Here is a 14,603-nt window from a genome sequence, read left to right on the forward strand (position 1 = left end):
CTGTGGAAATGCTTGACATGAACACTGGCCTGGATTCAAATGTGCATTGTCGACAAGCACACTGCACTGTCAACAATTTCCTTGACATTCGCTCAAATCAAATTCACAGTAAACGCTGTGGATGTCGGCAGAAGTATGACCTTTAAGTCAACTTGATTTACTAGCGTAAGGTATGAATAGAGAAGCAATGCCCTAACAACTTGTTAGACCAAAGAGTACAATAAGCTAAATTACCAGATCAAAAATCCTTTAATTCCTCATGCAACAAACAAATAGCACAGTATGTACAATCGTAAAACATCTTTCAAGACATTTACACATCACATTGACCTCTACACATCTCCTGACTACAGACGATAAGTACACCTATGTACAGAGCTATTGTGCCTCTCACAATGCTACAAGTCAGGGACAACCAGAGAGAGGACATGGGGAGGAAACTGGCCGTTTTCCCAATTCCCTAACCTCCCTGAAGTGTGGATTTAAAAGCAATGTATTAGTGCAAGCATGGGTAAGACGTTTCCACCATATTCTCATATCCGTCCATTCCTTTGAAGGTTAGCGAATCAACCTTTCACCATCGAAGTATGAAATCACTGCCCTATTGTGGGCTCAATATTACTGGATGATTTTGACCTCATTGTTTCTTCACCTTCCTCCATGTTAGTTCCAACTTGTGTCAGATGACACTTTCAGCCAGTGTTAAGCTTGGTCAATTCAGTGATGCACTGAAATACAACTGAAATAAATAAAAAAAATACAATTTCAATACTGACAATGGAGAAAATAATACATCCTAAAACTCAGTACTAATGGATATCTTAACTCTGGTTGACAGACCACTTTGAAAGTTTAAACACCATAGTTAAACCAGATGGCGAGCATCAGAGGGAGCATAAGAAGAACCCGTACATTAAACCAAAGAATAAAAACCAGCTACGATATGCATTTATGATGATAACTTACAGAAGCACACCAGAAGTAACCACAATATTGATTACAGTGTTGCTAGGAAACCCAGTCATCAAAATAGTAGCTGTATATTAGTCTGTAGTAAGACCTAGAAGGTCCAGAAAACCCATTAACTAATATCATTGAGAAATACAATATACATCACTTTAAAACAATGTCATAATAATAATTGCCACAATTATGTCTAATAAGCATGATCACTGGATATGCACTGAAGAAATATTGAAACACCTCATGGAATCATGTTTGAGGCCTTTGTCAACAGACAGCTAGCACCCACATCTAATCAACATAACTTTCTGTATCTTGACTCAAGTTAAGTATGAGCTACTCTGAGCTAACATGCTAGCAAGTCCTCCGGATAAGATTACCGGATTTCACCAAATTATATTCCAGTTATAGGATTAATCAATCATTTTTCCCTAGTTATAAGCTCTGAATAATAATGTCCTTTCTAGAATGCCCTTCTACCCCATTAGAAACAAGCATTCAACAATGCTGTGGTATAAACATTGACATATATACTGTGTATATATATGTACACACACACACACACACAGTATATACACTGTATGTATGTATCTCGTCATAATAATGGATGTAGTGTTAGTTATATTTCCTTTGCCAGCAAGTCTTGTGGGCGGGACTACGTTTGTTAGGAAATGTCCTGCAGTGCTGTATATAAGGGACGACTGGCTGGCCTGCTAAAATACCTTGTAGATGTTCTCAGTTAATAAACACACTTAATAACAAATAAAGAGTGACACTTCTTCACATCTTTGTATCAATTTCTGAAACATGGAAAAAGCACTTGTATCCCTTCAGTTGAGATGCTGTCCCTGCAATAATATTCAATACAAGCTCTGGAAGCTATTGTAAAACTGTCTTGAACTTCAGTGTATGCCATGTATGCTATATTATGCTTACAAAGTTACAATTGTCTCAATAGCAACTGGGCAAATACAAAGACGGTAAATATCAAAACAATCTGAAAGAAACAGAATGGTTGGCTGGTAGGTAGCCCTATGTTGGCACTGTAACATTGCAGCACAGTTCTCCCACCCTATCCTCATCTCTCTCTCTCTGGGGTATGTGTGGTTAACACCCCCATCATGGAGTGTTGGTTTGGCCCGTCCTGGCTCGGCTCTGTGGTGTATGGGGGTGGCTATAGGTGACCCCATCTGTCTGGCGGGGGGAACTGGTCCACCTCGCCCACCTCTGAGCACTGCCTGTTTCCGAGAGTGAACGCCAGCTTGTAGCGCAGACGCACCTTCTCCTGCAAGAGGCAAATGTTGGAAGAGGGTCAGCAAGTGGTTTCACAAAGACTACAAAGAGGATGGAAGCCCATCAGGTCCAAAAAGACCTAGCCTCTCAATGAATCTTTCCTTAATTCCTCAAATCCTCTCTCTTCGTCTCCCCAAACCGCATTGGATAAGAAAGTCAGAGAGGAGAGACCTTGAACCTCCAATACGGTTGAAAAGATGAGGAGATAGGTTATAAGGAACCATGGAAAGATGAAAGATAGAGCCCTAGTCCTACAGTGACTCTGGCCTGTGTATTAGCGAAGTGGGCTGCTCCCTAACCATGTGACCTTAATCAGAAAACCTCTGGGCCCTAGGAAGATCATATGACTGTTCCCTGACCATGTGACCTTACCATGAAATACTCGTGGCCCTGCTCTTACCTTCAGGGGATTGGCCAGCAGCATGACCTGTGTGATGGAGGCCGGGGGAAGGGTGGGGTTAAAGGGAGGCAGCTCTGTTCCTGACGGAGGCTGCAGCTTCACCTTCATGGACTGGAGGACAAGGAGAGGAGGGGTTAAGGAGTGTGTGAAAGTTACACATTGAAGATGGCTGCAAAGCCAGTGTACTCGATCCCTGATGCAGTGAAAATAAAACAAATAAATACAAAAATGAAGCTTTATGCAACATATTTTTGAGTGAGGACCCCATCACCTTTTGTTTGGATGAAATGATATAATGTTTGAGTGAGTAAGTATACAGGAGTGGACACATGTGTAAGTATTATACGAGTGCATGTGTACACATTGCCCTGAGACATGGCTGTAGGCTCCTATGGCACCTAGACAGAGCAAGTGTGAACAAAGTGTGTGTGTGTACCATGTGTATATTGCACCTGTGTGTTACCTTGGGCACGGCGGCCTGAAGGACCACGTTCTGAACGGGCAGTGGTGCAGTGTTCAGCATGGACACCACTAACACCAGCACGTCTGGTCTGCAAGGGGGACAGTCTGAGGCAAAGTTCAACAGCACACGCACCCCATCCTTATCATAGGCCGTTACAGGGAGCCCTTTACCTGGAGGGGACAGAGGAAGTGAGAGGCTATATCAATGTTATCCAGACAGTGTACTGTAGACATCAAATGGTTAAAAAAGACTAACAACGTTCAATTTCACAGGAGGATATATAGCATGTCCCATTTCCCTTTGCACACTTCCCTCTCTCTACCTCCCTCCCCTATCTCCAGTACTCACTGGGTCTGATGGCCTCCAGGGGGACGTGCACGTTGCCCAGGGAGGCCTCCGGTCCTAGCCCCCTGGCTGGGCTGCCCCCCTGGAAGGAGGAGTGGTGGAAGGGGGAGAGGGAGCTGAACAGGGGGCTGCCTGGGGCAGAGCTCAGCGTCTGGGCTTTGGTGTGGGACAACGCAGGGGAGCCAGGCATGGGGCCAGGGAGGAGGGAGGTCGAGGAGAGGGGGACCTGGGGTACCATGGCCCCCAAGGAGGGTGGTACTACGGCCCCCATAGAGGCTGCCATCCCGAATCCGCCGCCAACACGCAAACTGGAAATGACAGAAAAACAACATGAGGTCTCTCTGGAAACATAACTAAATCAAACAAGCAAGTATGCAATCAAGAGCATGTTGATTTGTACCATATTCAGGATCATGTTGAGTAGCATCTAGTCATGTAATGATGTGACACACTATTAATGACAACCCTGAGACTTCGGATTACCTCAGAAGTGTTGCTTCACTTTAGCCATGCGCTGAAGCACCTGATCTAATTCAATGTGGGTAATATAATACCTTGAAGTGATCTACAATATTTCCAGTGAAGGGAGTAAGGTTAGTTGAGCACCTCTTTGGCTCTCCAAAGTCCAGCATGGCCAGGTCTTGGAGGTCCTGGAGGCTGTGGGTGGCAGGGGCCGTGGCGGGGGCTGGCGCTGGCTGGACTGGGGGAAATACTGGGCCTGGCCCTGCTATAGTGCCAAACAAGTCCAGGCCAGGGTCAGGAGCCTGGAGATGGATAGAAGGGAGAAGACACTTACAAATCTACCCAATGTATCACAAGAGTTGTTCAAAACTCCTCACTGGTAAAGACACAGGAAATGACGGTAGAAAAAAAGTCATGCTTTTTAATGCTCTGACCATTGTGGTCCTCATCAGGAAGAACTACCTGTAAGGAGGTCCACGGATTTGCTATTTCATTCAGCGTTGGTTTTGATTGGCTGTTCAGAGAAGGAACTGGATCGTTCAGGCCTGAAAAAACACACAAGGGACATGAGTATTGACCCTTCTTTTACCAGGTAAATTGACTGAGAACATATCTTATACAGCAACGACTTGGAGAATAGTTACAGGGGGGAGGAGCGGGACGAATGAGACAATTGGAAGCTGGGGATGATTAGGTGGCCATGATGGTATGAGGACTAAATTGGGAATTTAGCCAGGACACCGGGGTTAACACCTCTACTCTTACAATAAGTGCCATGGGATCTTTAGTTTAACGTCCCATCCGAAAGACTGCACCAGATGCAGGGCAATGTTCCCTTCACTGCCCTGGGGCATTGTGATCCCCTTATACCAGAGGGAAGAGTACCCCCTATTGGCCCTCCACCCCTTCCAGCAGCATCTGGTCTCCCATCCAAGGATCTGCTTAGCTTCAGAGGCAAGCCAGCAGGGGGATGCTGCTGGCATAATGAAATTAAGTACCATGGGACATTGTCTGAACATTGGTGATGAATACATTTAGAATACAAACCAAATAGGAAATATGGCCTATATTTAACAAGAATACATTTACACATAACTTCCATAAAATGCAAGGTCAGTGAGCTACCTAAGGATAGCAGCTCATCGTCAAGGAGAGAGAGAGCGTTGAGGGCCTTGTCGGTGGCTGGGTGGCTGGGGCTGCTGTTCTGACTGGCATGCAACCCGGCCAACCTTTTTGGAGGAGGAGGCAAGACAGGGATTGGGAACCCCAGGTGATTGGCTGAAGTGGGATCGGAGACCAATGGGAGAGGGGCAGGCGGAGGAGAGGTGGAGTTTGGAACGTCAATACCAGCCAGGTCAATCAAGGTCTCTGTGTTGTCACTGTTCCCTGTGGTCTCTGTAGAATAGAGAGGGAAAGAAGGAGAGGTGGAGAGAGGTAGAAGGAAGCAGAGAGAGGAATTGAAATCGAAGGAGGTAGAAAGGAAACAGTTTGCTCTGAAAGTGATATGAAAAGATGTGAAAGTGTGTGTGTGTGTGTATACATTACGTGCCATCACTCACCTTCACCAGCTGCAGATCTAGGATCCTCGATGTCTCCATTCACGGTCTGTCCCTTGACAATCTTCTTGTAGGAGTTGATGACCCGTGAGAGGTCATCGCTGGCCTGCAGGATGTCACCTAGGGGGCAAAGTTCAGAGGTTAAGAGATGGAACAACAAATAACAATCTAAGAGGTTGAAAAACATTCAAATAACAAATGTATTTCCTCACCTAAACTTGTGTCGTTATCTTCAGTCTCTGTGGCCATTTTGAAAGCAGCGCGTCTCAACTTGTCACAGCGGTCGTATAGTTCCTGGTATTACAGGAAATGTACGACAACATGCTTAAATCAGCCACTGACAGTTTACAATTCTAATTAATTTCACATAACATCAAAGTCTACCACGCTCGTATCATTCTAGCAGCCATTCCTAATTCGCTCCCTACCTCTTTCCCGTCCCCTTCCCATTGGTCCTAACACTTTGGTGTTTGCAGATAGGTAAGGAGTTAGCAATATGATAGAAGCTCCACCACTAAACTGCTTATACCTATCCAGACGTGGTAGGGAACAAATTGGGACTAGCTGTAAAATTGTGTTAAGGACTGGCTATAGTCTGAGGTGATACATAAGGTCCTTAATGCCTCACAGCAAGCAAAGAGGACAAATATCTAAGTAACACACAGTTCAGACGCCAAACTTTTGGCGAGTAGAACTGAATAGACCTGAAGAGCGGGCTGGCATGGCTGAGAACTCTGGTGACATACCAATTGGTTTCATACAACCGCTCTCTCAACACTGCAGACATACTCGTTGCTTTTGGGTTGAATTCAGGCATAACAGTCAGCTCTCAGACGTCCTCCACCTGCGTATCAGCCATGACTGTGCTTCCGTTGTGGGTGTGGTAGCCAAGCAACCTTTATTTGCACGCAATTAACATATATTAATATGCATGACCATTTTTCCTGACAGTGGAAGAACTGCTCTGGCAGAACTGCATGAAACAGAGGCGTGCCTCACCAGCGCCGAAAGAGCAGCAGAGGCTGACCAACTATTGTCAAAAGACAGACGAGGCACACTATGGCTTTACAAGGCACTCTATCCCTGCTCTCCCAAAGAGAAAGTTACAGTGCCTTGCGAAAGTATTCGGCCCCCTTGAACTTTGCGACCTTTTGCCACATTTCAGGCTTCAAACATAAAGATATAAAACTGTATTTTTTTTGTGAAGAATCAACAACAAGTGGGACACAATCATGAAGTGGAACGACATTTATTGGATATTTCAAACTTTTTTAACAAATCAAAAACTGAAAAATTGGGCGTGCAAAATTATTCAGCCCCCTTAAGTTAATACTTTGTAGCGCCACCTTTTGCTGTGATTACAGCTGTAAGTCGCTTGGGGTATGTCTATCAGTTTTGCACATCGAGAGACTGACATTTTTTCCCATTCCTCCTTGCAAAACAGCTCGAGCTCAGTGAGGTTGGATGGAGAGCATTTGTGAACAGCAGTTTTCAGTTCTTTCCACAGATTCTCGATTGGATTCAGGTCTGGACTTTGACTTGGCCATTCTAACACCTGGATATGTTTATTTTTGAACCATTCCATTGTAGATTTTGCTTTATGTTTTGGATCATTGTCTTGTTGGAAGACAAATCTCCGTCCCAGTCTCAGGTCTTTTGCAGACTCCATCAGGTTTTCTTCCAGAATGGTCCTGTATTTGGCTCCATCCATCTTCCCATCAATTTTAACCATCTTCCCTGTCCCTGCTGAAGAAAAGCAGGCCCAAACCATGATGCTGCCACCACCATGTTTGACAGTGGGGATGGTGTGTTCAGGGTGATGAGCTGTGTTGCTTTTACGCCAAACATAACGTTTTGCATTGTTGCCAAAAAGTTCAATTTTGGTTTCATCTGACCAGAGCACCTTCTTCCACATGTTTGGTGTGTCTCCCAGGTGGCTTGTGGCAAACTTTAAATGACACTTTTTATGGATATCTTTAAGAAATGGCTTTCTTTTTGCCACTCTTCCATAAAGGCCAGATTTGTGCAATATACGACTGATTGTTGTCCTATGGACAGAGTCTCCCACCTCAGCTGTAGATCTCTGCAGTTCATCCAGAGTGATCATGGGCCTCTTGGCTGCATCTCTGATCAGTCTTCTCCTTGTATGAGCTGAAAGTTGAGGGACGGCCAGGTCTTGGTAGATTTGCAGTGGTCTGATACTCCTTCCATTTCAATATTATCGCTTGCACAGTGCTCCTTGGGATGTTTAAAGCTTGGGAAATCTTTTTGTATCCAAATCCGGCTTTAAACTTCTTCACAACAGTATCTCGGACCTGCCTGTTGTGTTCCTTGTTCTTCATGATGCTCTCTGCGCTTTTGACGGACCTCTGAGACTATCACAGTGCAGGTGCATTTATACGGGGACTTGATTACACACAGGTGGATTGTATTTATCATCATTAGTCATTTAGGTCAACATTGGATCATTCAGAGATCCTCACTGAACTTCTGGAGAGAGTTTGCTGCACTGAAAGTAAAGGGGCTGAATAATTTTGCACGCCCAATTTTTCAGTTTTTGATTTGTTAAAAAAGTTTGAAATATCCAATAAATGTCGTTCCACTTCATGATTGTGTCCCACTTGTTGTTGATTCTTCACAAAAAAATACAGTTTTATATCTTTATGTTTGAAGCCTGAAATGTGGCAAAAGGTCGCAAAGTTCAAGGGGGCCGAATACTTTCGCAAGGCACTGTAAATGCTTTAGTTCGGTGCGGCGATAGAGCGGTGTTTGAACTAGGGCTAAGTGTGATGTGTGTGGAGTCTGAACGGAACACACACCTTGATGATCTCTCTGTCTGACTGGGAGGACCTGTCCTTGTCGTAGTGGGACAGCATCTCACTCAGCAGCTTGACGTTGATGCCCACCTCTTCCAGGGTGTGGATGCGTTTGGTCACTTTCTGAACCCTGACATCGTCCTGGGAGAATGAGGGTTAATAAGATGTTCCAGACTTGTTACACATTGCTATAAAAGCCTTATATGCATGCGCAACAGTTATATTGTAAATGCATTCAGCCGTCCTGGGAAACAGAACAATACAAGTGTTATAGAAAACTACTAACATGGACGCATGATCGGCTATGATCACATTTTCTAAGCTCCATCTGTGTGTAATTCTACAGTGTATTTATTATCCCATGATGAATTATTAAAGCAATAGGTCACCTCGGGGGTTTGTGGTATATGGCCAATATACCACTGCTAAGGGCTGTTCTTATGCACAATTCAACGCGGAGTGCCTGGATACAGCCCTTAGCCGTGGTATATTGGCCATATACCACAACCCCCTCTGTGACCTATTGCTATTATAAACCGTTTTCAAACATCTATAAGAACAGTAAAAATAAATGTTTCCTCATACCTGTGGTCTCACATACCATGGCTTTCAGCCAATCAGCATTCAGGGCTGATAAAATACTCTATAAGCATTTATTACCACTCAAAGCTAGTTAGAACAGTCTTATGAACCCATTATGACTATAAACACACAGGTGGTATGTCACAGGCTGAGTATGAGCATTCACAACAGCTTATGGCTCTTTACAACCGCCTTTATAAGCACTTAAAGGGCATGTCGTTGTCTCTCACCTCCTTCACCATGTTCTTGATGAGCCTGTTGGCTTCCTGCAGGTCCTCTGGGTTTTTGCTCCTCAGAAGCTCTGCTAGTAGCTAAACACACATGAAGGCATGTCTCTGTCAAATCACCATGGTGACACTGACATCTGCTGGTTTGACTCTATCTGTACATCAGTGGTCAGCAATGCTGGTCCTAGAGACCTAGAAGGAATGCAGGCTTTTGTTCCAGTCTGATAACCCCTGTTTTAGCAAATCAAGGTTTCAGTGATTTGTTGTAAGTAGGTGTGTTAGTGCTAGGCTGAAACAAAAGACTGCACACCACATATACAGTAGTTCTCTAGGACCAGGATCCAGGACCAGGGTTAAAGACCAGTACTGTGGATACACTCAGTCTGAACCCAGTGTCTCACCTTGCCCATGTCCTCATTGTCAAACACAGGGTTCTTGGGACGTGTGGGGGGTGAAGGAATCAGAGTCTTGTCCACTGGGAGCTCAGGGTCCATAGTTACAAGGCCTGAAGAACAGAAGGTAGTTCACAGATACATTTTTTTTTTTAAATAACTCAAAATAACTCTATGAGACTATTCATCACAAACAAAGTTCAATTTCAAATCAATGAGGAAAATTGAGGAAGAATATCAGTTTACTTCCTGAATTGAAATGGTATTAAGCAGGTAACCTAGCGGTTAGAGCATTGGGCAAGCAACCGAAAGCCGACAAGGTGAAAAATTGGTTAATGTGCCCTTGAGCAATTATGCCTAATTGCTCAAGGGTTGCCGTTGATAATGGAAGACCCTGGCTGTGAACCCACTTTCCGGGAGTTGGGATATGCAAAAAACACATTTCCAATTCACACATGAGTATAATACACACGTGTACATGTCTGAAACAGGACAAATATAAGCACCCACCTAGTTGTTATTATTTCCTGATTGGAAACAGTGTTCCATTTAAAAGCAATGAGGAAAATTGAGGAAGAATAACCTTTCACTAAAATGGTATTGAGCCCGAGTCCAATCACACACAAAGAAATAGTAGAGGGTATGCTCATACTAGTCCTGATTGGAGGAAAAAAGGCGGGGGGGGGGGGATTGATACAGTGACATATCAGGATATAATTATTCTTATTTACCCCGTTTTCGTGGTATCCAATTGTTTAGTAGCTACTATCTTGTCTCATCGCTACAACTCCCGTACGGGTATCAGGATATAATTTGAAGATATATCGTATCGTATTGACAATATCCAAATATTATTTTTGCGCAAGTTTACTGTAGCTAAAACCAAAACTCCCATATTTTTCCTTCATAGCTTGTTCTCCATCTTCTTTTTAAATAGGGAGTCAATTTGTTATGAGCAATTTTATTTCCATGACTGATCAAAAGGTGTTTTCTCATGGCTTTCCTGTTCCTCTGCAGCAGACATACGGTGAGCAATATGTTCAGAACATGGAAACGCAATAAAATCACAGTATCAATTCATATTACACATAGGACATGTATTGTGATTCTCATGATTCCATCAGCACGCAATGTATAGCACAGCCATGCACTGGTAAAGTTCATAAAGAAAGACTATTGGAGAATACATTGTGTATTCAGCCTGCCACCAGAGGTCAGTGTAGCTGCATACTAAATAGGGAGTCAATTTGTTTTCAGCAATTTTATTTCCATGTCTGATCAAAAGGTGTTTTCTCATGGCTTTCCTGTTCCTCTGCAGCAGACATACGGTGAGCAATATGTTCAGAACATGGAAACATAATAAAATCACAGTATTTAATTGCAAGAATTGCAATACATATCGTATCGGCAGCTAAGTATCGTGAGGTCCCTGGTAATTCCCAGCCATAGTGGCTGTGGTAACTAGTGGAAACCAGGTCTTACCCTGTCTCCTTAGTGTCTGGTATGCTTCGTTGATTTTGGCCTCGTTGGGGAAAGCCACTGTCCAGCTGTACAGCATCTCAATAATCTTTGTCTTTACCTTCTCTGGTACTCTGTCTCCCATGTACTAGATAGAAGTGTACCAGATCTTTGTCAGTGATGTATTCACACACAGAACAATAGGAAAATAGAAGAAGAATAGAATAACGCATTCAGGATACCAAGTCCACTCACCTTAGGAGAAACAACTTTGATCAGCTCGTTCAGAAACCGATATTTCCCGATTTCATTATGAAACCTTCTCCCGCAGTTCTTCATACATGCTTCTAATACCTTGGAGAATTACACGTGGACATTTTGTCAAACACATGGACACATAGGTAGCCCTGAGTCAAGGCTGTATACACCATATGAGTACATACAGCTATGCCTCAGGACTAGAACAGAATATTGGATGAAATGAAATAGTACAAACAAACAATACTCACTGTTAAAGCCTGAAGCGCCTCCCATTCTTGCGGCGATTGGATTTTGTGAACCAACAACCTGACAGATATCTGGGGACTGCACAACGAGATTGTATAGGAAATGGGCCAATTTAACTCATACTATAGCAATGGGTCAAATGTAGCTAATACATACTGAATGGTATCAGGTGAATCAGGAAATAACATACCCTTCCAATTCCTTATTGATCTGGTCACAGAAACCGATGATGTACTCCCAATCCTCCTGTCTGTTTGTTGGATGGGTGGCTTTATCTATAGTGAGATCAAATAAAAAGAAAATATGTTTAACACATGTCTTTACAGTTGAGAGTTGACCGACTTGTTGAAAGGACAACACATGTGAGCAACCGGACACTGTCATCCATCCTCGGTCATCATCCACATTGCACTGGCTACTATACCACAAAGCGCATACATGCAGTGAAGCCACCACCAAAGATGTTTTATCTGTACCACCAGTTCCTCGTTAGCCCCCAGTTCCTCGAAAGGCTATCAATTATAAGATAGGCGTCAACCAACACAAGATAGGCGCTTGATATCAAAATCACAATCCTCAATTTAGCTGTCTTAACTCTCGATATCAAAAGGAAGCTCAGCTGAGGTGCAGTGGCCACATCCCCTGGGTTTATGCTTGAATGTCCGCCTCCCACAACTGATCCAGATTCAGTGCACAGCTTTCCTGAAACGGCTGCTAAGAACGACAACGCTAACACAGATCTTATAACGGGGATGCCTCGAAGGCAGTAGTCCTGGAGGATTGCAGACAGTTCAAAAGATCGCACTCTTCATTACTTCATTCATACATTCACTCCATTCATTCAATGCAATGCAATATGCTAATAATATAAATGAATTGACTGGATACATAGGTTAATTCACTCACTGAGCCAGGATTCTAGCGTCTCCCCTTCCTGGTACGCCATAGCATTGGAAACATCGCGTAATGACATCACCAATGTGTGCAACTATGCGCGAGAATCACGCAGTCTGCGTTTTCAATAAAACCTAGAAAAATATGCATTTATTGTTTGGTGTGAAATTTAGAAATTCAAACATTTAGCTGAATAATGCTTTATTTTGGAAAATAAATCATAGAAATTAGTTTTGCTTTATGGCATCTACCAGTGGTCTTCGCACCACACTTTCCAAGATGGCTGCCTCCCTCACAGGTTTACTAAAACCTTGGACACCAAGGTAATTATAATTTTGCTGATTAACGACGCTATGGATGTGTATCTTAACACTATGATACTGCACTAGTATGACACTTATCATTGCACAAGTTTATTACAACTACGTTAGCTAATTCAGCTACATTTACATTAAACGTTTTAGTATTTAGAGACACTGTATTCATTGTAGCAAAATAGAAAATCACCCGTCCTGTAAGAACAAGTTTGTGAATCAGTGTGAGTGAGTGTGGTTGGTCACGATTTGTTCATGTAGATTTTAACAAGCACAAACACTGTATCTCTGATCCAGGGCGCGAGGTGACAGTACCAGAGTTAAGAAACACTAGTTACCCCATATGTTTCTGCAAGCAACATTAGATGGTTAAATGATCATGTATAGATATTGTCCATGATATGCTATAACCATTGCATTGTATTTGACTATTAAACATGAAGTGTCATAATCTTCTGTTGCTCATGCTTCTCTAGGGTACTCCTGGTGAGATGGAGCAGGTACAACCCTTACTACCTGGAGCCTGAGCCTCGGAAAGAGGTGTACCACATCCCAGAGACTGAGCTCACACCTGAGCAGAAAGAGGAGAGGGAGCTGAAATCTGTCAGGCCCATAAAGGCAGCCACCAACTCTGTTACCAGCTCTGTTTTCAACGACCCTGTGTTGAGGTACCTAACCCCAACACACATTAATGCATAACCCTACAAAACACTGAAATACATGTAGCTCAGTCATGTGGTTGTATGTTTACCCTGTCAATAGTCTGAATTACAGCTGATCACTATTCTTTCTCTTCACAGCAAGTTTGTCAACATGATGATGAAAGATGGTGACAAGATTATTGCCAAAGGTATCATCACACAGGTATAGTGGGATTCTTGGACTGTTTGATATAGTTTGCCATGTAATGTAAATATACACTAATGCCCATCCTTCTCTTTTCAGACATTGGAGAACATGAAGAGAAAACAGGTGGAGAAGTACCACAAAGCCCCCGAGGGAAAGAAGGCAGAGATCGAGTGTAATCCATACGCCATCTTCCACCAGGCTCTGGAGAACTGCAAGCCTGTCATTGGCCTGGCCAGCATTCAGAAAGGGGGCAAGTTCTATCAGGTCAGTACTCTCACCATTTCTACAGAGTCTTATTCATTAGTTCACAACGTAGCAAAACGTTCTGCAACGTAATGAAAACAGGGGTTCTGGTAGTCCCTCCCTGTTTGTCTATTTTCTTGTCTTTGGTGCCTAATGAACACAACCTTGGGGTGATAGTTTGTAGAAAAATATACATCAACTCTTTATTCTCCACAATAGACATGACAAATGTAATTTATCTTTAGTCTCATACAGTATGTGTAATGACATCCTGTATTGTCCCTCTCCACTCTGCAGGTGCCCATACCTCTGACAGACAACAGACGGCGCTTCCTGGCCATGAAGTGGATGATCACAGAGTGCCGGGACAACAAGCACAGACGCACACTAATGTACGAAAAACTATCCCAGGAACTGCTGGCCGCCTTCTCCAAGGAGGGCAACGTGGTCAAACGGAAACACGAACTGCACAAGATGGCTGAATCCAACAGAGCCTACGCCCACTATCGCTGGTGGTAGTCTGAGTGCAGCATTCAAAATGGGACCTTTTGGACTGGAAGGAATTCAATCCATTGTCCCTTTGGTCAAACTTGAGATGGAGTTCCTTGTTGGGAAAAAAAAAACATCATGGACATTTGTGCAACACATCATGGGAGATTGTCTTCAATGTAGGGCATTGACAGGCTATGTAAATATACATCTCTTGGACTCCATTGTGAAATATTTGGAATGGTGTGTATCCAAGTATACTGACCACAAATACAGTTACTGTAAATGTGGCTTTTTACTAACATTGTATTATGGTTCAATAAAGAATGATTGTGAAAACATTAAATTAC

At 43.3% G+C, this 14,603-nt stretch overlaps 2 protein-coding genes across 2 annotated transcripts; one reads left to right on the forward strand and one right to left on the reverse strand.

Annotated features, from left to right (window-relative positions):
* Nucleotides 1-1,321: 1,321 nt before the first annotated feature.
* Nucleotides 1,322-12,462, reverse strand: LOC110486869 (ADP-ribosylation factor-binding protein GGA3-like). The gene is made up of 17 exons (XM_036938972.1): nt 12,371-12,462; nt 11,655-11,739; nt 11,467-11,542; nt 11,213-11,311; nt 10,982-11,105; nt 9,509-9,612; nt 9,111-9,191; nt 8,302-8,439; nt 5,695-5,776; nt 5,486-5,602; nt 5,052-5,321; nt 4,389-4,471; nt 4,071-4,228; nt 3,468-3,772; nt 3,120-3,289; nt 2,657-2,767; nt 1,322-2,248 (listed from the first exon to the last, which is right to left on the reverse strand). Exons 1-17 carry the CDS (start codon nt 12,435-12,437, stop codon nt 2,138-2,140), a joined length of 2,181 nt encoding a protein of 726 aa, XP_036794867.1. The 5' UTR covers nt 12,438-12,462; the 3' UTR covers nt 1,322-2,137.
* Nucleotides 12,461-14,599, forward strand: LOC110486884 (28S ribosomal protein S7, mitochondrial). Its single transcript, XM_036938974.1, has 5 exons — nt 12,461-12,681; nt 13,149-13,340; nt 13,473-13,536; nt 13,618-13,785; nt 14,062-14,599. The coding sequence occupies exons 1-5, from the start codon at nt 12,599-12,601 to the stop codon at nt 14,281-14,283; spliced, it is 729 nt and encodes a 242-aa protein (XP_036794869.1). The 5' UTR covers nt 12,461-12,598; the 3' UTR covers nt 14,284-14,599.
* Nucleotides 14,600-14,603: the final 4 nt, after the last annotated feature.

The sequence above is a fragment of the Oncorhynchus mykiss genome, chromosome 12 (assembly GCF_013265735.2).
Source record: "Oncorhynchus mykiss isolate Arlee chromosome 12, USDA_OmykA_1.1, whole genome shotgun sequence".
Classification (NCBI taxonomy): domain Eukaryota; kingdom Metazoa; phylum Chordata; class Actinopteri; order Salmoniformes; family Salmonidae; genus Oncorhynchus; species Oncorhynchus mykiss.